We start from the raw sequence: 24,462 nt of genomic DNA, 5'->3' as shown, positions 1-24,462 counted from the left end.
CATTACTCGATAAATGCAACAGCAAATGACGGCCCTGCTTGCAGATGCTGGACGACACAGAAATAACATCACAGACAGAAGTCCCATAACGCTTCAAGTACAGACCTGTGCAATGATGCCCGTTCAGACATTCAGCTCCCATTCCTCAAGAGCCAGTTAAGAACCTAAGGAGCCCCGCTGGATCAGGCCACAGGCCCATCTAGTCCAGCTTCTTGGATCTCATTGTGGCCCACTAGATGTCTCAGGAAGCACACAACAAAAGACCTGCATCCTGGTGCTTTCCCTTGCATCTGGCCTTCTGAGATAGAGCCAGGAGGTTGCACATACAATTGATGACTCACTGATGAACATATAAATTGTCTCCATTGAATTTGACCTGACACTGTTTCTTCCTATGGTGTTCAATCTGGGAGGCAAGTTACCCCTTGACCCGGCAGCCATCAGGCAATGAGGATATTGTGCGTGTGTGAACCAGTCCCTTGTGTAGAGATGATGTACAGTCATATATGTGAACCAAGCAGCTTGAAGTCATGCTGCTTTCAGAAAGCACTGAGCCCAACCTGTCTCTTCCTTCACCCCTCCCCAGCTCCTTCAGTGTCTCTGAGGTAGAATCCATTCACAGAAGGCATCGAGAATTGCATCCTGCCCCTGTCCATCAATATCTTCCCAGATAACAGAGCGCTGCTTTTTTCTATTCGCAATCAGGACTCAGCACTGTTCAACCTGAGCTAGCTGAGGAAAAAAAAAACATTCTGCTGTCTGAAATACATTCTGGAATTAGAGCAGATATAACCTCTCTGTTGCTGTGGTTACTGTCCTTACTTGAACAATCATATATTTCACATCTGAATCCCCCCCCCACCAATTGTATACAGGTTCCCAATCATCCCCCCCTTTATCCTTATTACAATTTGTCAACCCCATGAGAACATAAAGGAACATGTCCCCATGAGAACATACATTTTGTCAAAGGCTCTCCCTTGACTTCAGAAAGACAATACATCCATCCCTTTTTCCTGGGGGCCTTCATTTTTCAGGACACTCAGAGGATACTGAGGGTTGACAGCACTCACTCAACACCTCGCTTGGGACTGTTCGGGGCAGAAAATCCTATCATGGGTTTGAGAGGGGTGTTCCTGGGGCAGTCAGCCTCACGCGGTCAGGATGATGACATACATCGCGCCTCTTGGGGCAGTGGGGATGCTCTGGAATAGCCTCACTTGGCTGAGTTCAAAGGTATCCCTTGATTCATTTATATCCTGACTTTCACTAGATAGTTCCATGGCAGCTAACAAGAGTTTAAAAAACAATTTATAATACTACCAGGTCTGACAATCTAAGATAGCAATTAGAGACAGACAAAAAAAATAAAACACTCCAGCAACCGCGGATACCGGAACAGACAAAGGTGTCCTTGAGTACTGGAAGTTCCACATCCAGGGAGGCTATGTATGCAGCAGATTACGGTGCAAAACAGTCATGCCTTGCTCAAAGGTGGTACATACAGAGCTCCCCTGAAGTTCTTAATGGATGCATAGATTCATATGGCTGAGGGAACTCCTAATTGAGGGTCTCTAAACTATATAGGTTCTAAAGGTAATGACCATAACTTTGAATTGGACTTGGAAGCATACAGGAATCTGGTGTCATTCCTGCCTAATGGGAGTAATGTGCTCCCACCCCCCCACCCCCCCGCAACACAAGTCCTGCATCATTCTCAGCCAGTGGCAGCTTCCCAATACTTTTGAAGGGCAGTCCCATGTCAAGCATGTTGCCAGAATCCAAACCAGATGTGAACAAAGAGTGGGTGACTGTGGCCAGACTTCCTTCCTCAAGTAAGGGCTGCAGCTGGTGAACCAGTCAACGCTGGGTGAAAGCACTCCTGGGCATGTGGTCAGAGAGAGGCTGGCAATCATCTTCTGACACTGGCAAACAGGGATTGGTAGATGATGTGGACTAAGATGGGCTAGTGGTCAAGTTCCAAAGGAGAAGGTAAGACAGAAGCTCATGTGTTGCCCCTTCTTCCACAGATACAGTCAATTCTCATTATCTGATGGGATTAGGTTCCTGGAATACCAAACTGTGGATAGGGAGTCATTGATCCTATGAATTTTTGATCCTCCTGTACATTGCCATCACTGCCTGGAATGGCTCTGATGGCAAGTGTTGGGGGGTTGCTTACACAGTGCATTGTGGCACCTGCAATACTTATCGCACCGTCACCCCTGTAGCTACACCACTGCTCTTTGGCTTCAAGCAGAGATAAGAGACCTGTAACATTAACTGGAAATGTGCTACTGAATCTGGGGTCTTCTCTGCTAGCAAAGTATTCCTCTGTCACTGAGCCATGGCTTCTCCTGCCCACAATCTGCCCAGAAGAACCGATTGTCAGAAAGCTAGGAGATCATCATGGCAAAGCACAAGTATGTGGCCTTACCTACTGCAATTTCTAAAGCAAGAGTGGAGCTGGGTCAGCTGAAACTGTCAGGAATGTCTGTCCTCTTCCTCTTGTTAGAAGGAAGACCATTACTTTTTTAAGTAAACACACAAATTCGCATGTTATTTTGATAACAGCATTTGATTTTCTTAGTGAACATTCTGGATACTGTGCTGTGAAATTGGAATGCTCTTATATTGAGATGACACACAACCTTGCAAGAAGCTACATAAGTCTGCATGCCAGTGGCATAGCTAGAGGGGGTGCAAAGCACTAAGTTTTGCAGGCAGCTGAACGCGCCGTGCAAGCGAACCCTCCCCCTCCCCTTTGGCGGCATTCCAGTCTGTGGTAGCAAAAGAGAGGCATTCTGCCTCCATTTTGCTCCCACTGCCCAGAATGGTTCCAAAGGGGAGGGGGAGGGTCCGCTTGCACGGCACATTCAGGCACCTGCAAAACTTAGTGCTTTGCACCCCCTCTAGCTATGCTACTGCTGCATGCATTACCTTGCTCTGTGAGTCCTGGGAACTTAAAACACTGAATTAATTCAGTTTGGAGATAACTGAGAGTACTTTCGAGATTGCAAATGGAAACAGTACAGAAAGGCAATTTCATGGCGTTGGCAACGCTGGAGCTCTGAGAGAAAGCCAGAGACCCTGTTATCTAATCCATCTCCTTCCTGCCAACAGAGAATCCTTCCCTATAATAGGAGTACATTTGCTAACCCTTTTGAAAATCATCAACCCCGAGTAAAGTTTCTAAAAGGAAGCACTCCTTCCAAAAGCAATTTACATGACCAGTTATCTTCTATATTGTTCCCTTTTGGGCTATTTCAGCTATTTGTGCCAGGATAAGAAGCTTATTTCCACACTCCCAGTCCACTTTCTTCTTTATCCTGCAGCGAAGTCATAATCCTACACTTTTGACATCCTATGTTGTTGATTTCCGAATGACTGTGAGATCACACATTCCGTACTTGGGCCGTGGCTCTTACGGCCAAGTAAGACTCAAGATATTGAAGGAACATAATTTGTTTTCTGATGCATCTTATTTTAAGAAATGTCTCCAAAAAGTACAGCCTTCCATTTCAAAACAAAACACAGCTTCATAGAACATAATGGATGATGTTTATGCCTGAAACCTTTAGCTCCTGGGAATTACGTACTTGCACACAGAATTCTGAAAGTCAAGTCACTTAAGGAGAAGAGGATGTTCCCTAGAGACCCAAATCACATTTAGGGTAGAATTGATCACTTATTTTCAATGGAGCTAAGCGGTGCGGGGTTCATGTTGGCCCAATCCCCTGGACTACTGGTGTTGCGGTTGGGCCAACCAAACCGGAACCATCGGGGCCTGCTAGTGGCTCCAGTTGAACCAACGAAGGGAACACTTTGGGAGACAAAGCAACTGAGCCTGATCAAGCTGGAGTAGACTTGTGAGAAGGAGCAAGAGGAGAAGAAAAAGGAGGAGGGAGCCAGGACAAGGGGAAACTGGACCTGACCACTAGCTGAGCAATATGGTCCCCTCTGCAGAAGGTTACTGTGTCTGTGGAGGGACCTGGGATTCCCTGGACCCTGCACCAGCTGGGAATCAGACCCCCTTGTCCTGGAGCACCCTCCAGGGGGGCCTGGCTGCTTTCACAGCCTACACACCCAATCCAAAGGGCTCTGGCAAGCCCAACATCTCCCCCATTGTAAGTCCACCTGTGGGAGGAGGAAGCTGGTTCCTGCCTCGAGCTTACTGGTGAATAAATGCCAACATTGATCCATTTAAGCTCTGGCAGAGTCAGCAAAAGAGGTACAATCATCATGCATGACCAGCGAGAAAAGATGGAACAGGGAGGGTCTTGAGAAGAAACATCCATTGAGACCCAGGACACATCTGCACCTCAATAAAAGGAGTGCTGTAGCAAGTCATGATTAAGACCCTGTTATGTCTCTTCTAACTCACAGACAGAGAGTTTCAGGCATAGATGGAGTCTCCTCTCATTTGTACTGCCAAATGAGAGCTCTGGGGAAATCCGTGTACTGCTGGGTGCCCATTTGATGAGAGGGCCAGGGACACTTATCTCTGACAAGCAGATTGGTGGATGCCTGGCTAGTGATGTGCATTCAGTCCAATAGAACACAAGATCTGAGGGCCTGGGTAAGAATACTGAAATACGAGTGGCCATTTCTGTGGATGATGAGGGCATAATTATTTAGAACACAGAACGGTTGTTTATGGCTCTGTTGGCATGGCAGCTGGTCACACATCTGATTTAGGTCTAGAATGGTCTATGAAAAGAGCAGGCAGTGCCTCAGGAAAGAGCAGGGATATTCCAGGTGATGCAACTTACACATTGCATCAATGTGCAATGTACTACCCATACTGATCCTAACTAGTATATATGCCGTGGGGATTAGGGTCACATTGGACATGGCTACTAACAGTTATCATGGCCTGATGAGGGGATAGGTTGCTTTATCAGTGTAGCACAGGGGGCACAAACCAGTCAAAACGGCCGCAGGGGGTGGAGGGGAGTTAGTATTTTGCCCCTGCCACGGCTCTGATCCTGATTGTGTCCACTCTCAGAATTATTTTTAGTGGGGGGGCGGGACGGACTTCCATTGGTTTACAGTTTGCTATTGGCTTAAAAGAAGTACTGTGTCTATTACTTCCTTCACTGTGTTCCCAGCTGATAGCCATTTCCCTTAGTCAATAACACATCGCCCCTCTGGACCATAACTGTGCGGCAGGTGCATTAACTACACCCCTTCTTCATCTCCTACGGAGAAAACATCTTAACCTATTTTCTATATAGGCGCCAGGTGCTTTTGCTGCCCTACAGGGTGTTCACGCCCATGCATGCACACGCAGAGAACGTCCTAGGTGTCACGCAGCTGCAGATGTTCAGGACTAACTTGGCATGCTTTATTTGTTCATTACGGTGACAGCCTGCTTTCCCTCTGAGAATTGCATTCAAGGTCCCTCACCTGCAACCTTGAATGGTTCACAGCTGTGGGTGGCGAGTGCTGGTGGAATGAGCGTTCCTCTACTGTGAGCTGCCGGGAAAATGCCTTACTGTAGTTTCCAGCAGCATGCTCAGTGGTGCGCTGCTGGGATGCAGTAGGAAGGTTAGTGCCTTCCCTCCCGTGTCACTGGCTCTCCCACCACAGCAGGTAAGTCAGTGGGAAAGGTGGGAGTGGAGGGGGAAGGGCAGAACAGGGACTGGGAGACTGCGGGAGGATCTGGCTTTTGTGGCAAGTACCAGATCCTATCTCCATTTCTTGCAGCCTCCTTTTCCACTTTCTGTACTCAGATTTGTGCTAGAAAAATTGCTTAGTGCAGGGCCGAGGAGACCAATTGTGGGCTGGGAGGCCTACAGAAGTGTAAGGGGATTTAAATCCCCTTTTGCCTCTTAAGCATCCCAATATTCCTCCCCCCCCCAAGAGCTGCATACAGCACACCCATTTTTGGTGCAGCTGTACTAACAAGGAGAAAGGATGAGACTGGGCTCTCAGTTCATGAAAAGTTTTGTTCTGCTTCATGTATAAACAGGCCCTCAGCTTTGCTCATGCAACATTCAGCCAAGTGCAGACAAAGTCATCATTTATATTTTATTATATAATGTAGCTAGGAAATAAGCATGACTGAGTTTTGGATATTAGCTAATCCCATCACAGAGCTCCCCCGCCCCCCCCTGCACACACACTCTGTCTCTGATAATCAATCAATATGTATCTTTCATGAAAGTTCCTTTCCTACAGTAAGTGGTGTAGCTAGAAGGGATGCAAAGCACTAAGTTTTGCAAGGAGCCTCACCATGGCATGCAAGCAGCCCCTCCCCTTTGGAGCCATTTCAGGTGGGGGGAGCAAAACAGAGGCGTATGCTACCCAGAATGGTTTAGAAGGGTAGGGGGAGGGGCTGCTTGCATGCCATGGTGAGGCTCCCTGCAAAACTTGGTGCTTTGCACCCCCTTTACCTAAACCACTGACTACAGTATCTGTTAAATTCAGGTCTGAGTCTTTTGCTTCTCCCATCAGTTTTGTGTCCTAATCTCATACCCGAGAATTTCCAAAATAGGCAAGAAACCCTTGCAGTGGTATGCAGATGTCCTCTGAAACAGACGGTGAATGGCGCCATCTCCTTATCCGGGCTGAAGATGGCTCAGGTTCACCAAGTTTCTTTGTAATAACGTAAAATGTTTACAAAGTAAAAAAAAATTTGTTATTGATTTCAAGATGAGCAAGATGAGAAAGGTTCCTAGAGTAACGCAGCATGAACAAATGAGCCATGATTTGATAGGGTTTAATGTTACACATCCCCTAAAACAGAGCTCAAATCTGTTTTCCAATGAAGAACAAACCAGTTTCTTTTTGGGAGAGTTGCCTACCCTTTGGACAGTCCTTGCCCAGCATTTTCTTCAAGCAAAAACAGTGAATACATTATCTTAAGGTATTTATGCTTAAGCAACTCACATAAGACCTTTGTATGGCAATGTTAGAGTCCAGAGGACACCAACAAATTCTCTTGGTAAAGTTTGGCGGCTATACCATGAAAGTTCATGAGCAACATCCATCGTACAAGGGGCTCTCTCGCCTTGTAGATGATGTAACAAATGCCAGTGTCTACCATTCATACCAGTAAGCACTAATGTGCTAATATTTTTAGTTTGCAATGGACTGCTTGATGGTGGTGCCGCCAAGTTTGCAGCGGTGCTTGGCCACTGAGCTACAACTTCACCCCCGGTTTATTGGTCGGTATACTATTGTCTGGAGCTGGATTTATCTGATTCAGGGAACTGCCTGCCTTGCAGGCACAGGGCTGGGTGATGCTGGAAAGGTCTCAGCAGGGTACAACGCAGGCCTTCAGCCTGCTGAGCAAAGCGTATCTCCTCACAATGGAGTGCACAATGAGTATCAAGGCATGGCAAATGTCCACAGAGGATGCCGCCACCGAATCCTACCCTCCTTGTTGGTCTGAAAAGCCTGACATGGAGGTTCTCAAGTCTGTGCCTGCAAAATAGCCAGCATGGACTTGAGAAGCCCTATTGTGGGGCCTGCACCCTTATTTGGGGGAAAGGGTCAAATGTCCCCTTCCCCTGAGGAAACCTCCAGCAGCTTCTCGGCACCTGCGGGATACAGTGGTCGCCATTTTGACACCGCTGTTCATTCGGGTGCCACAACCATTAAGATTGGGCTTTAAGAGTGAGCGATTGGCCCAAGGTCAATAAGGGAGTTTCATGGCTGCATGAAGATTTGAACTCAGGGACTCCTGCTTCCAGTCAAGGGGGAAGGGAGGAGGGGGTGCGAGAGTCAGTATCACCTCCAAGGAGTGGGCAAGGGTTCTTCTGGACACCAGAGAGCAGTGGGGTTCTCTTTCTTTCTCACCATCAATATACAGATTGGCTTGTTAACTTTCATAGACCTGCGTACATGACTCCTTCTCCAGATCTCCTTGCCATATCTACCCACCTATCTGATTTTTATGCCACCTTTCCTCCAAAGGGGTGAGGACAGTGTACATGTCCCCACATTTTTGTTCTCACAACAACCCTCTGAGATAGTTTCATATGAGAGGCAATGACAAGCCCAAAGTCACTCAGGAAATTTGAAGTCTCCCTGCTACAAGCCCTGCACTGTCATACCACAGTGGCTCTCCAGACTATTTTTAAGACGCTGGAAGGAACTGAGGGGAAAGAAAAAACCAAACGGGTTTGTAAGAGAGCACTCTCAGAGAGAGCACCAGCTAGCAAGCTCACAAATGGAACGGAAGCAAAGAGGATTATAAATGGAATGACAATTGTTTTGAGTCTCGTATGCGGGTGTCCCAAAATGTGCTTATTCATCTGCTACGGCTTCCTCTCCATGGCTAAGCAGGATGTGTCTGGAGATGAATCCACTCTGCTTAACGAGGTGTCCAAGGTGATGTAATAGACTCTGACTCTTCTCTTCTTATCGCAGACAGCGCCTTGGGCATTCTGGCTGCTTCCCTAGATCTCTCTCGCGTTCCTTCCCATCACTACAGCTGCGCGTATTCTACAGTTACGCCACATGAGGGGAGAAATTGGCAATGGGCACAGAATTTGGCAGAACGAGACTCTGTGCTTTAAAAATAAATAAAAAAACAAGTTTCCAGTCCTTAGGGTTTAAAAGCAAATGACTCAGTAGCATAGCTATGGGGCGGTAAGTAATACAGGTACCACCCACAATGCATTGCCATCACTGCCCATCTGGCATGGATGCCTTCAAAAGGGGATTGGACAAGTTTCTGGAGGAAAAAATCCATTACAGGTTACAAGCCATAATGTGTGTGTGCAACCTCCTGATTTTAGAAATGGGCTATGTCAGAATGCCAGATGCAAGGGAGGGCACCAGGATGAGGTCTCTTGTTATCTGGTGTGCTCCCTGGGGCATTTGGTGGGCCGCTGTGAGTTCCAGGAAGCTGGACTAGATGGGCCTATGGCCTGATCCAGTGGAGCTGTTCTTATGTTCTTAACTACAATTCCCAGGAAGCCTTGCAGGACTCTTGTTATCTGGTGTGCTCCCTGGGGCATTTGGTGGTCCGCTGTGAGTTACAGGAAGCTGGACTAGATGGGCCTATGGCCTGATCCAGTGGGGCTCTTCTTATGTTTTTAACTACAATTCCCAGGAAGCCTTGCAGGTCTCTTGTTATCTGGTGTGCTCCCTGGGGCATTTGGTGGTCCGCTGTGAGTTACAGGAAGCTGGACTAGATGGGCCTATGGCCTGATCCAGTGGGGCTCTTCTTATGTTCTTATGGCTCTGATGGTGAGTGGGAAGGGCTACTTACATGACGTGTTCCACACACCCCCATAGTTATGCTATTGCTGTAGCATAAACCACTTGGTAACAGAAAATACTGCTTCACATTATACACAGTTAACAGAATTCACTGCCACAAGATAGGAATCTTGTGCTGCTCCACACGTGGAGCAGAATGAGGTAGGAGAGAAGTGAATGAGGTGGAAAAAGGACTGTACCATTTCAGAATGTATGGGGGGGGCTGTTTTTGAGTCCTCTGAGTCGAGTCAGTGATGACTAACCTCAGAACCGCTAATTTCAACAGAACTTAAACTTGACTAGCTTCCTCCGAATGTAGGCAAAAATAAAAAAAATGGATATGCAATAAAAATGCAAACACAACAGGACATGGCCATTGCCTTTCAACTGTGACGAGCCCTTTTCTAGTAGTTATTATTATCTGCATTTGTTTCACAGGAGCTTAAACACACAGGACTGTGTTGGATTGTAGCATGAGATGGCACATTTTAGAAAGGCAAAAGAAAACCTCTTCAGTCGAAACATCATCACTTATCCTTTTACAGCAGAAAATTTCATTCACGATCAAGGGGAACGTTTGTGGTCAAACTGCAGCTCAGGAACAGGGAGGTCAAACCAGCGTGCAGCCGACCAGAAGTGATTGTGAGGAGCTCCAGAAGGATCTCTCCAGACTGGCAGAATGGGCAGCAAAATGGCAGATGCGTTTCAATGTAAGTAAGTGTAAAGTCATGCACATTGGGGCAAAAAATCAAAACTTTAGATATAGGCTTATGGGTTCTGAGCTGTCTGTGACAGATCAGGAGAGATATCTTGGGGTGGTGGTGGACAGGTCGATGAAAGTGTCGACCCAATGTGTGGCGGCAGTGAAGAAGGCCAATTCTATGCTTGGGATCATTAGGAAGGGTATTGAGAACAAAACGGCTAGTATTATACTGCCATTATACAAATTGATAGTAAGGCCACATCTCAAAAAGGACATAGTGGAAATGGAAAAGATGCAAAAGAGAGCGACTAAGATGATTACTGGGATGGGGCACCTTCCTTATGAGGAAAGGCTACAGCTTTTGGGCCTCTTCAGTCTAGAAAAGAGGTGCCGGGGGGGGGGGGAACATGATTGAGACATACAAAATTATGCATGGGAAAGATAAAGTGGATAGAGAGATGCTCTTTACACTCTCACATAACACCAGAACCAGGGGACATCCACTAAAATTGAGTGTTGGGAGAGTTAGAACAGACAAAAGAAAATATTTCTTTACTTGGCGTGTGGTTGGTCTGTGGAACTCCTTGCCACAGGATGTGGGGATGGTGCCTGGCCTGGACGCCTTTAGAAGGGGATTGGACAAGTTTCTGGAGGAAAAATCCATTACGGGTTACAAGCCATGATGCGTATGTGCCACCTCCTGATTTTAGAAATGGGCTGTGTCAGATGAAAGGGAGGGCACCAGAATGAGGTCTCTTGTGATCTGGTGTGCTCCCTGGGGCATTTGGTGGGCCGCTGTGAGATACAGGAAGCTGGACTAGATGGGCCTATGGCCTGGTCAAGCGGGGCTGTTCTTATGGAGGGGATACAAAGCACTAGGTTTGTCAGGTGCCTGACAGCGCCATGCAAATGGCCTCTCTTCCTTCCCTTTGAAGCCATTCTGTTTGGTGGGAGCCATTCCAGGCCGCATCCTGTTTTGCTCCCCCTGCCCGGAATGGCTCCAAAGGGGAGGGACCACTTGCGTGGCACATTCAGGTGCCTGTAAAACTTAGGACTTTGCACTCCCCTCTAGCTATGCCACTGGGTGCAGCCTTTGCTTGGAAGCAAATGGTTAATTATTTTAAAAATATCAACATATCTACATACTGAACGTCTATCTCAAGACCTAACCATCACTGTTCCGTGACAGAAAAACAGAGACAGGGCACTTTCACTCTGTACTATAATGTGGGTCAGAGTGACCTAGGGAGCAACTTAACACACGCTGGGGAAAAGGAATGTTGTTTTTCCCAGCAGTCTACTCCAGTGACACTCAATTACACACTGTGAGAGCACCTTCTCCCCTCCGCCTCCACAATGCTGCAAGGTACACATGTGATATGTGTTGCTCAGACAAAAGCACAAGCAGCTGCCACGAGCAATAGAGAAAGCTGCAAAGGAAAGAGAGAGACAGAGGCTAGGAGGGCCAGCTGTGGGCTCCCTAACAGCATCCTGTTATCTATACATTGCAGTGGGAATCAGAGGTGGAGGGTAATTCAAACCCTGCACATCTTAGAAACCCCGTTCCTGCAGCCCCGGAATGATTCAGGAAATCTCCTACACCTAAAAGCTTTACTGGCTTCTCCATCAGGATAGCTTCCCATCACCAAAAGTGATGTCTCAGGTCACTGATCCATCCTGCAGCTCTGTCCTGTTCACTCTGACTAGCAAAGACCCTCCAAGGTCTTTTCCCCTCTGCTATCGGAGGTCCCCTTTAACAGGAGGTGGTAGGGACTGAATCAGGACCTTCTGCTTGCAAAAGAGGTGCTCCTCCTATTGGGCTAAGCTCCTTCCCCAAAAGGCACTGCCTGATCAAGCCAGAATTGCACTCCAAGTGAACAGGTCTGGCACTAAAGCACCCAATCCTCCTCTGTGCAAGCAGCCACTTAGGAATGTGAAGCTCAAACCACGCTCATCCTTTCTCCCCTTGCCTGTTCCTACTCTTATCTCTGCCTCTTCCAGCCTCTCCTGAGCTTCTCTGGCTTCACGTCTTGCTTCACTTCCTGTTCACGGCCATCTGACTCACCTGCTCCCACTTAATTTTGACCACGCTGTTCTGATCCACTTGTGATTCTCATTTCACCTCCCTGAATCAGAAACTTCAGCTCACTTCATCTTGCTAGAAGGAATTCCCCAGCACATAACCACCGTCTATTGGGGATGAAAGCAGCAATCCCTTCAACAAGTGAGTTACACAGTCATGCTCCTGTATCTGCAGGGGTTCTGTTCTAGAACCCCCCATGGTAACATGAAACTGCGGATACGGATGAATGCCTCACTCCCACCCTCCAGAGCTGAGGGGAGCACCTCTTGAGGATCTTCTGAGCCCAGCAGAGACCCCAGAGGGCTTCCCCAGGACTCTTATGCCTTGTAAAGCACTAAAAATGCTACTTCCAGTTTCACAGGGAAACTGGAAGCTGTGTTTTTTAAACTGTTGGGCTCAGCTTGATCCTGGCAGAGGCTGCAGACGAACGTCTGTGCTCTCTGCTGGGTTCAGAGGACCCTCCGGAGGCAAGGGAAGCAGTGCTCCCCTCAATTCAGGAGGGGGCGTGCATGGGGGCCCCCTATGGACCAAATACATGGATAAGTGAATCCATGAATATGGGATCCATGGATATGCCCCGCCCCCATATACTGTACAGTGTGCACAGATCTACTTGGAAATGTGAGGGTAGAACCTGGTATCTTCGTGAACCATGTAGACACTCTCCTATTGAACTATGGCCCCAATTCATCTCAGCTAGCCAAAGTCTGTGCCCAGGACTAAGGTCTATGAAATCTTGGTACACCTCATAGCCCTGACCACATTCTCATCCTCAGACTTACTTTTGAGTCTTCCACTCCAGTGTTCATATTCTGTTTTTATTTGGTTGTGGAAGAAATGTCTGCCTTCAGCAGCTAAACTCTCTCATAGCAAATTGTGCTGGTTAAAAATTGAAAAATTCTGCTCTGATCTCTTGAATAAATACACTTTAATGACTTTGTGTCTGTTAAATATTTAGGAGCCAGAGGATATTGTTGATAAAAAGAATAACATCCACTCTGGGGCACCAGATAGCTGATATACAAGTGTGTACAAAATTAGCAGCCCCTCTGCCACCAAATTAAGAACAAATTATGATTTAAACATCTCAAAAAATATTTTCATTTTATTTATGTGGATGAACAGTGCTTTCTGGGGAAAAAACTTAAAAATAAACACCAGCTTCAGTGGTAATCACACTGCCTTGCAGCAAGCCTACCAAACATGTTTACACAGGACAGAAAACAGGAATATTTTAGCAAAACTCAATCAGAAAGTTTTCAGTTTCTCAAAAAGCTTTCAGCAAGTCAGATTCTGCTGGACCTACTGTTCCCCATCCCCATCTCTCTCTCTCTCTCTCTCTCTCTCACTCACACACACACACACACACACACACACACACACACACACACACACACACACACAGACTCACCCCTTGCAATTCACTATCATTTTCATTTCATAGCAAACCTTAATGAATCATCTTTCTATCTGTGCATTACAAGGACGTGTGGTGGGTCAGGAGCCAAGTGAGGCAGAGCCTCCCCACCAGAGTCTTTCAAAAAGTGTCGCTGCTGTGTTATGAGTGCTTGCACACCTCCCACGACGGTGGCACTTTTCAAAGGACTTCGGTGGGGGGAGGTTTTGCCTCCACACTCTGCATGTCCCTGGTGTGTGCATGACATTTTGAAAATCAGTATATGTCAGCATTCTTTGCAAAATGAAGAGTTCTGTTTCCTTGCACACACACACAGAGCGCGCTACAAATGCCACATGCTTTTGACAGAGATGAGTGACTTGAGTGACTTTGCCATGTTTGGTTCTTTTCTTGTTCCATGGGTTCACTTTCTCCCACATTCCGCTTCTCCTGAATTTTGGTTTAGACTTTCTAAGATTAATTTCAGTATTGGACAAATTCAGTTCAATGCAATTCGCCACAGCTCAGTGACATAGCTAAGGGGGTGCAGGGAGAAGCAATCGCACCAGGCAACAAGCTTTGGGGGGGGGGGCAACAAGCTGAGCTTCACTGGTGGACAAAATTGTAAAAACACTGGTATGTACGAATAATACTATCATGTTATATATCATCGAAAAGGTAACCTAATGCTGAATGCAATTAAACAAACCACAATGAAATATTTATATTCTATTAAAACTTATGACCAATTAAGCAGAAACCTTTTTATTTACTTAATAAATTAAATTTGATTTCATAATGGAGAGAGGCTACAAAATCTTCTTTGACCCTGAGTATCAGATGCCTTAGCTATCCCACTGCCCCATTTTCACTTTTTTAAAAGTCTGGGTGTGAGGTCACTTCTGGAAGTGATGTGACTTCCAGGGCGTCATTTTGCGCTCGGCACCTAGCTACACTTTCATCAGCCGCACCACTGTCGCAGCTTTCCTTAAGTTTGATTCATTTCATGAGCATCTTTGCCAGCCCTTCTCTGTGCCACCAACGCACGCCCATGCGACGATAAAGCACTGCCAAAACAGCAGTCCTGATGAGACCAAACATATGACACCTTCTAGATCGTTTCTGCCTGCTGTGTGACTGAACTGCATGTTGGGTCTATGACATTACAATTTCATAATACACAGAAGTGAACACATGTATCAATATACACTGATCATTACAAAAATTGATAAACAGCACCTAGCTTGTTTATATAGCTAACCATTGATGGTTTTCCTCAGTGAAACAGGACTTTAGCCAGCTTTGATATTACCATAGTATATCCAGCTGGGGAATGTTTGGCTGATGCCAAAAACCAGCTTACTCTTGTTGCTACAACCTTATGCACATTGGTGTTTGTTTTGGTTAATAAGAACATAAAAACACAAAACTCCACAGTTTGGTGTTTAAGATCTCTGAATATAAAACACAAAACTTTGGGGCTTAAGATACTTTCCAGAAATTACAACAGATTACTTTTCCAGTTAGAAATAATACTGCAACTATATCTGCCGACACTATATCACCTACCTAGTACATTTTTAAAGTGTTTAAAGTTAATAAAAATGAGAACTTGGAATGAAAACTTAGAATAAAAACACATAAGACCGCTTTCCGCTTGATACTTTTTTTTGAAATCACAAAATCTGAGAAAAAATAAAACCATTTTCAAACACCTCTGCTTATGCAATAATAGTTCTCTAGTCTTACTCTGTGTTTCACTATCAGTGATTTTATTGTCCAACCCAACCACATAAGCACTGTATAAGGTAAAAATGACCTCACATTCCGATGCCCTTTTTCACCAATTCTGAGAGTTTGGCCCTGTGCATCTACAGGGTAAATACAGGGTGACCCCCAAAAAAACAGAACCCACAAATCTTTGAATAAAACTGTTAATTTTAATTTTTCTTCTTTTTTCTTTCAGGGTATTCAAGTCAACTTTGTGCATGGAATATTGGAACAATAATCTTCCTCAAACTCAATAAGTTTGAGTCCAGTAAGTTTCTTGAAATTTACTGGACCTTTGCAGGATTTAATAAAATTTTTAGGAGTTCGGTTTTTTTTGGGTCACCCTGTATTTGGGCTTAAAAAGATAAGTGGCAAATACAATTCACAATTCTATTGAGAGGAAGCACCAGTGGAATCAGCAGGGAGCTGGTTTGTCAGTGGAAAGGCTGGAGCAACTGAGGTCTGCCAGTGCAGGTAAGCTCAACACGATAGGAGGATGGAAATGGGGGTGAATGGGTTGAATGCAGCAGGGGATGGTGGAATGGGGAGAAGATGAGGGAGGGGTGGGTGGATCAGACCTGGGAGAGTGGCTGGTTCAGTGGTGGTGGTGCATGCTGGATCCAGAACCCCCTAGGTTTGATAGGCCTGCACTGATCAACACGAACTTCCACCAGCAATATCAGTGATACAGATCTCAATTGATTTGTTGGGGTTTACACCTTACCCCTGCTGGGGTTTACCCCGGAGCAAGGGGACAAATGTCCCCCAGAGTCAAAAATCCCCGGCAGTATTCAACAGAAGCTACGCCAGTGCTGCTGCATCTCCGCATGGGGATGTAGGTTGGGCTGCAATAGCATAATCACTTCTGCTTGTCCTGGAAGTCTGAAATGTCTTGCTCCATGTTTCAGAGGAGGAGTGTCAGGGCTATCAGTCTCATGGTGAATTTGGAAGAATGCTGATAGCTAAGCCCACAACAGTCAATTTGAGAGCCTGAAGAACGACTCACTCAGACTGAAGAACCCACCAGAATACTGTTGGCAGCCTTCAGTCTCGAAAGACTCTGGTATCACGCTCTGAATGGTGGTTCTGGAACAGCGTCTAGTGTGGCTGAAAAGGCCGATTCAGGAGTGACAAGCCCTTCCACACTGGGAGCAAGTGCAGTCTGTCCCTGTCTGTCTCCCTGGCTATGGGCCTTCCTTCTTTGCCTCTTTGCCTCAGTCTGTTGGCCAAGTGTCTCTTCAAACTGGGAAAGGCCATGCTGCAAAGCCTGCCTCCAAGCAGAATGCTCAGAGGCCAGGGTTTCCCACTGAGTTGTATAAGCCAATGTGGAATCCTATTGGTCCATTGTACTCTCTGCTGGGTCTCAGTTGAGCTGTTAGTGCCAATAACCCCCTGTGGCCATCAGCAAAGATGGTGCTGAAGTATAGCAGTCCAGCGAGTCCCTCCTCTGGTGACCTGGGCTGCATACCAATGAAGCAGTCCGGATCTTTTTTCTAATTGTATCACCGGATAAAAGCAGCATTGCTAATTCTATACAATTGCTCAAAGCTTCCCCTCAAGAAGTGGCCTTTTTATCTGGGGTCCAAAAACTTTCCAGAAAGGTGCTATTTTTGATGGCCCTGATCATAAGTACCATGATCCTCTTCATTTATCATCCCAAATAAAATGAGCAATACAGTCACATGCTCTGGATCTGAATGTCTTCAGCATAGTAGTTTAGAGGTCATAATTCCTAAAGTTCTCTCTCTCTCTCTCTCTCTCTCTCTCTCTCTCTCTCAGCAGCTAGGTACACTCGCTGAGCTAACATGTTAACAATGTTCAAAATCACGCCGCAAAACTCTCCCACAAGAGACAGGTGACAGCGCATGGCTCCCCAGTGTCAGCTCACATGATGCACCATGGGGTGCAATTACATTCCGTTGGCAAGTGCCAGGAGTGATGATAGAGAAAGTGCCGATAACGAGGCCCTCCGTCGTTCCTTAATAACCTGCCAGCCCACAGTTTGCTGTATTAACCCCTGTGACCTTCATTTCCATCTAGACCAGGCCAAGCCATTTTGCAGAATTTCACTGTAAACATCATTATACAAATCGAGTACTCCCAAAACCATTTCCCTGCAAACGTGGGAGACTCGTCCTATTTGTTCTCCATCAGACCCTTAGCCAGAGCCTCAATGACACTCAGAATGCAATGTGATTACAGTGGCACATTACAATGGCGCTAAAGAGAGCTACACAGACCCTAATTTGGTGGCTGCAATCAAGAGATTCAGTCCTATAGGCATGACTATCATCATCTGACTGGGATTTGGCAGCCGCACAGTTGTGTTGTGATGTGCCAAGATGCATCTCAGGAAGTTAGACTTTACGCCACAGGCTTAGGAATTGCTGACATGTTTTCCCAGCCACGAATGTTAACACCTAGAGATGATTACGCATACCTTAAAGTCCAGCTCAGAAGAATGGCCCTTGACTGAAAATACCTCACTGAAGGCTTACAAGATAGCACTTGGTGGAAATGTAACCAGCTGACAGATCTCGAGAGATTAAAACTTTTAACGACTCGACAAGTAAAATGGTTTGTGAAGCCCACTCCACACACTCCCTATACTGCTCTGGACCAGGGTATCTTAGAGATCGCCTGCTCCCGTACAATCCGGCTCGTCCTCTTAGGTCATCAGAGAAGGCCTTTTTACAAGTGCCGCCGCCTAGGGAGGTACGTGGGGTGGCTGCAAGAAAGAGGGCCTTCTCAGTAGTGGCACCAACGCTATGGAACTCCCTTCCCCCTGACTTAAGAATGGCTCCCTCTCTTGAGACCTTTCGGCGAGGCCTGAAGACCCTTCTGTTTAAACAAGCCTTCTGAGTTCTCGGCCTTTTAACATCTTTTTACATCTTTTAATATTTTTACAGGCCTGATTCTTTTATGACTTGCTGCTGCTCTATGCTCTTTTTACCTATTTTTTTACTCTGACTGCTGTTTTTTATGATGTGTTAATATGTTTTTATTTGTTTTTAAATTATGTTTTTATATGTTGTAAGCCGCCTTGAGTCCCTTTGGGGAGAAAGGCGGGATAAAAATAAAGTTATTATTATTATTTATTATTCTGTGTTGCTAGCCCAACATGGCAGCTGAGCACATGTGTGAATTCTGCAACTGTGAGGGTGAAGTCAACTGGTTGGGTATAGAGACGGGGCAAATGTTTAGTCATGGGGTACTCAACTCTGCAAGCTTGGGGAAAGGAAACTGAATAGCAGGTAGCAGTGAGTCCCAACAGCAATGAACAAGGCCTTCTAGGGATACTCCTGCAGGAAAGGATGCTCTAAATGTTTTTCTCCACTCTCCCTCCCTCCAACTCCATCAGGAAGAAAAAAATGCACACATAGTATCATTTTGCTTTCTCCATAAAGTGAGCTTGTTTGTCCTTTGGGGAGGGAGCCAGCAGCCCGTGGAGAGTGGACATTTCTGCTTCTTAAACGTTAAGTTGAATGTTGGAAGAACCTCCTTGAGGCTGTTTGACTGTTCATCTTTGATTAGTTGAGGGGTGCAAATGCTACTTGACCATTTCTTGGTGAGAAAGACCTATACCAGGGTTTTTCAAACCCTGCCCCACTGGCCACATACAGCCCTCAACACCATGTTAAGGTAATATGATGTGGCCCTGGAGCCAAAACGTTTGGAGAACCCTTACCTACACAGTCATCCCAGCACACATCCATATACCAGGAGTACCCTTGTATGGGAGAGCACCAAGGGTAAGCTGCCTGCACCTGGACTCTGTGGGGGTGTGTGTTTGAAGGGGCATAAAACCATCTCCATGAGAATCTTTCCCATTTCAGGTGTAATAATGTCACAGAAACAGCCAAGAACTTCAGAGCTGGGAAATAAATCTCTGCCACCTACGTACAGGCAGGAAATGCCATCTCCAGCAAGCCCTCAGAAATCAGTAACACATTCAGGCCGTGACTCATTGCTCCTGGAAGGAGATCCAGAGTTCAATTCTCTGCCATGCCACTGAATGGGAAAACCAGGCCACTGATGCATCAGGCCACCTTCTGTAACCAGTCAAGCCACCAACATCACTCGGACTGCAGATCGTCCCAGCTGATTCACAATCCACCCCTTGACACTCCACAAATTGGATTCCACTCACACGTGAAGGCTGAGCACTTTCTGAGACATTAAATGTACGTTATGCTCCGAGGAGAGTTAGCAACTGGTGTCCCACTGACATTGCAGCCTCTCCCGTTCCAGGCTGAACAACATGAGAAAAGCAGTCAAGCACTTCAGGAAAGGAGAGAGGAAGGCACCAAAACTCAAACCTGTGCTTTTCAGACCAAAGTCTCCAACACCAGTTCCTGGACCCAGAAGCCTATTCCATTTATTTATCCCACTTTTCCATTAAAATGTGGAAGACTGCCAACAACAATATACAGGCATGCAAAAAGAAATCAAACAAACAAAACTGAGTTTTTACTTTATGAACATGGCACATGAAACAATTCTAGAGAGAAACCAGCCCTGACGTGGAAACTGTATTCTGACATGTAGCAGGCAAAGACTCTGCTGAGCAGGTGAAAGCAGAAGGTTGCGTAAGTCCTTCTGCCCGGCCCGACGCACCCAAAGGTTCCATGCAGCCTGCCAAATGACAAGGTCAGAATCACAGTGCGAGCACTCTAAGGCCTGAACTCACTCTGAGCCCTGAAGTTCTATGGAAGCGATTTTCAACATTTTTATTCTCATAGCACAGACCTCTATAGTTCTCGCCTCTTGGAGATGTGACTTCTGGCTTCTGGGAGATACCCCCCCCCCCAAGAAGAGAGAGGCAATTCATTACTACAGATAGTTGCTCTAGAAACAGAGCTGCAGAAACCAAAAGAGTTTTTCAGCCATTTTCAACCACTGTGCTCCAAACTTCCAGGACACACCTGCTGACCTTCCGTGGCACAGCACATCGGTTGAAAATTACTGCTCTACGGGCAAGTACTGAAATTTCTGACAATTAGGGCGCAATCCCAGACACAAGCACTGACATAAGGGCATTGAAGCTCCAAGGTAAGGGAACAAACATTCCCTTACTTTGAGGAGACCTCCGTGAGTGACACCCAACTGCAGGATGCAGCACATGTCCCATTGGTGCCGCTATGCCAGTGCTGGAAAGCACTGTCATAAGGGGTTAGGATAGCACCCTAAGTGACTGGAGAGCATGACAGGTGACACAATGGCAACTAGGATGACCAGGTCTCAGGGTTTGACTTGAAGTTGCAAAGTTTTTGGCTTCCTTCCCAGGCTCTCCAGGAGAAGAGGTTAGATCTGAGGGTAAGGAGCCCAGTCAACATATCAGACTATGTTCTGTCTGGCATGAGGGCTTTTGTATTCACGCCACCTCTTCCAGCAAGTAGGGGGAGCTAGGCTCTACCAAACACAGCCAGGTTCTCCCCCCCCCCCAGCTACATGCTGCCTGCTGTTCCCCCTGGGCTGTACCATTATAGCAGGGGTGTCTCTAAACTTTTTGGCCAAAGGTCCACATCAAATATCTGGTACAGTGTCGAGGGCCGGAAAAAAAAAATTAAATAATAAAATTTAAATAAATACATTAGAGATGGAACTTAGATGGATGAATAAATGAATGGGTTCAAATGCCCAGGATTTATCCAAGCACCAACACAGCCTAAGAAATAAAGCACACACCTAAGTGGACCCCCATTCCCCCACCCCAACTCCGGTTGTGTTTGGTCAACTGGGCCAGAGGCTCTCAGGGGATCAGAGGCTGGCTGTGGGCTGGACAGAGGCTGGTCGCAGGCTGCATTTGGCCCCCAGGCCGGGGTTTGGAAACCCCTGCCTTATAGCAACACACACCTCCAGGCCCTTCCACTTCCAGGTTTGACCCCTTGAGTCTCAAAGTCTGAGCCTCAGGCAACCTGCTAATCCTAGGATAAGTCAGTGTGTGTTGGCCTACTTACCACCAGGTTTCCAATCACCATGACCAGCAGGAAGACCAGAAGGCAGAGAGGTTGCTGAGCCACTTTCATGCAGTCCCACATGGTCTCAATCCACTCTCCACACAGAATCCGAAAGATGATGAGGAAGGAATGGAAGAAGTCGTGCATGTGCCAACGGGGCAACTTTCCTGTGGTGCTGATATTGTGGACGTTCAAGCAATACATCTCCCCAAAGAGCTGCATCCCCACCACCGCAAAGATGAAAACGATGATGGCCAAGACGAGTGTGAGGTTTCCCAGAGCTCCCACAGAGTTTCCAATGATTTTGATGAGCGTGTTTAGCGTCGGCCAAGACTTCGCCAGCTTGAAGACCCTCAGCTGTGGACAAAGCATCCAAAACACAGCTGAAGGCTTGCAGAAGAGATCGGGAGCAGACAGTCGCCATTTAACAAAACAAAACCAACAGTACACTGTGTGACACAGAGAGGTTGAGGGCCCAATCCTAAGCAGTGTGCACCAGCTTACCACCGGCATGCACTGTCGCAAACATGCCATAACATTTGCAAGGCCCTAGCACCGGTAGAGCGCCAATGCTAGCTTGGTGCTGGCTGGCGCTGGGCTAGCGCTGGTGGATCACTGGTGCTCCACTACTCGGCAGACCACCAGGCAGCAGAGAAGTAGGTGGGGGTGTGGGGGGAGACGGAGAGGAGGCTTTCTGGGGCACATCACCTGGTGTGGGAGGCCAGGGCATCACCCCCATGACGGACCTCCTCCCATGCAATGGGCAGAGCAACATCATGGGCAGTGGGCATGGAGATACACCACTGCCCCGCCCTGCTGGTTTTTTGGCTATAACTTTTGATAGAATAGAGATATTTCAGTGTGGTCTGTTTCACTGCATTCTGCATGAAATTACACATCGAATGATATATAACAGAATGGTATTATTTGAAAATACCAAGATTTTAACAATTTTGGCTAGAAGTGATTTCACCCTCTGTGTGTGTCACCCAGTGTGGCCTGCACCCCCTGTACCCTCCTAGTGACGCAACCGATGCAAAGACTAGACCTTCCCCAGATATTCCTCAGTTTTGATATTCACTTTGAAGATAGCTCAGTTGACATAGTCAACCATAAAAAACAAACAAAAAAAACCTCACCTCACCATTCACATTCTTGCAACAGTTTTTGACACCCTTTCCTTCCTTCAGCTCCAGTTTCCTCTTCCTCTTATGCCCTCAGAATCCTTGGCCCCATTTGCTCACACACACTGCCAACTGGCTGTGGTGACTCACATGGTGTGGTGGACATCGTCATGTCAATGGTGCAACACTGACCAAATCCCATGAGTCACCCTAGTCAACTGGACACAATAGTGGTTTGGACAAATGAAGTCAAGGCCTGAGAGGGAACTGTGTGAATGTGCTTGTGAGAAGTGCCAAAAATAGCCCCAAACAGGAGTGGCTGCACAACACTCATAGAATGAAACACAAAATCAAGTAGTTTCAGTGTAGCCCCAGCCGACGGCCTTTTGGTCTCCAAGACGCTGTTTCTGAATAATCATAATACTGTAACGGGCTGTTTTTAAACTGAATATTTTCAACCAACTTTGCCATTTAATTTGCAGATGTGAGAAACTGAAGTAACAACAATTAGAGCTGTTTATAAAAGTGTTTGAGGTGATGACTGTTGATATGAAAGCTCCAACTGCGGTCGCGGAGCTTTTCACACATGTGCATCATCGCCTGATGCTGCAGCCTTCAAGCAGAGCGCATGCATGTAGGAGCTGACTCTCCTTCAGGGATGTGCAGCGGATGGAGAGGCAGGGAAGGCGGAGCCTCCCCACCGGAGTCCTTCGAAAAGTCTGTTTCATTGCATTCTGCAAGAAATGCAGCCCTGCGATGGCGCTTTTCAAAGGACTCTGGTGCGGAGGTTCTGCCTCCCCATCCACCGCATGTACCTGCTCTCATTCCCTTCCCAGATCATGTGATTAATTTTTTTCCTCTTTAAAAAAATACTGATGCAAAGCAGTTGCATTTTGAATAAAGGGGGGGGGGAGAGAGAGAGAGAGAGAGAGAGAGAGAGAGAGAGAGAACTTTACCAGTCTGAAGGAGCGTAGCACAGAGACATTTCCCATGCTAGACAGACTTAGTTCCATCAGGCTTAGTGTGACAATTATACTGTCAAATATATTCCAGCCTTGCTGAAAATAGTAGTAGGGATCCAGGGCTATGATTTTGAAGACCATTTCAGCTGTAAAAATCCCAGTGAAGACCTGCGGAAGGGAACAAAATATTAAACGGTAAGCAGGATTTCATGTCATGGGTGGCTTCTTACAACTGTGAGAGCGCAAGTGAAGAAAGAAAGAGCTATCTCCTTTCCCTCCAGTTACTGGGCTGTCACACTTGCAGATATAGCTGCACATTTGAGCTCTTTTTAAGCATGAATGTGACCCAGTCATTATTGTCACCTACTACGTCCGCCTTTTGCTAAGAACAAGACAACAAACCCACATGCTGTGTAGATACCCCCACCAGGAATCCAGGACTGGGTGTGGATCCCTGCTAAGTCTAGAGATGGTAGTAAACCCAGGTCTGTTACTGCATAATGGGTGAAAAGGCCCACAGTGCTAGCAAGCTGAATGCTGTGTCTGTCGGATCACCTGCATAACATATTTAGCATACTTGTAAACAAACATTAACGTCTGGGAACAAGCTACCTCTTGAGGATCCAGTAGACTCAATTTAGTCTCCTCTATTAAACAAACAAGTATTCACAATAGTGGGAAAGGTGCCATTTTAGGAATGTAATGACAAATAGAACTGATGATGATGATGATGATGATGATGATGATGATGATGATGGATTTAAAATGGTACCTTGGAGTCTTTATACAGAGACCTCAGATTCACATATTTTGGGCTTTTGAGTTGTGCAGCGAACTGTATGTCTGTGACAAGCATGAGTCTGTAAATACTTGCATCATAAGTCTTCCTTGTCAGTACCGGATAGGAATAAAGAATAAAGCTGTTCTTTTTAAGCCCCCAAACAGCCATGTGGAGGATGGACCGACGGACGAATTTATATTCACTTCCTGCTTTAAGTCTGTCTGGTATTGAGGAGCTTAAGGCAACATGCAGTTAAGGCCAGACTCATCAGAGCTAGAATTGGCAGGGGTTTCCTGCTGAGGTCGCCCTTGTTGGTGGCATAATATGTGTAAAGATTCCTGGGCAGTTACGGTGGGTGAGGTTTGCATGACCCTTGTGCTAAATAATGCTTCCACAAATGGAGCCAAAGTAACTGTGAGCAACTGTGGACAACTAATAGGGAAAGGACATGGAGATAAGAACATAAG

The 24,462-nt window shown here is 46.4% G+C and overlaps 1 protein-coding gene across 11 annotated transcripts in view; it reads right to left on the bottom strand.

The window, feature by feature from the left end:
- Positions 1-24,462, bottom strand: part of LOC136654387 (sodium channel protein type 5 subunit alpha-like) — a 319,548-nt gene that overhangs the window by 111,862 nt on the left and 183,224 nt on the right. For all 11 annotated transcript variants that reach the window (XM_066631371.1, XM_066631373.1, XM_066631374.1 and 8 more), the window contains 2 exons: positions 23,209-23,382; positions 21,129-21,485 (listed from right to left, as the gene is read on the bottom strand). In XM_066631371.1, coding sequence (XP_066487468.1) covers positions 21,129-21,485; positions 23,209-23,382 — 531 coding nt within the window. The remainder of the gene's footprint in view (positions 1-21,128; positions 21,486-23,208; positions 23,383-24,462) is intronic.

This window comes from Tiliqua scincoides, chromosome 5, assembly GCF_035046505.1.
Source record: "Tiliqua scincoides isolate rTilSci1 chromosome 5, rTilSci1.hap2, whole genome shotgun sequence".
In the NCBI taxonomy this organism is placed as follows: Eukaryota; Metazoa; Chordata; class Lepidosauria; order Squamata; family Scincidae; genus Tiliqua; species Tiliqua scincoides.
This window is presented reverse-complemented; position numbering and strand designations above follow the sequence as displayed.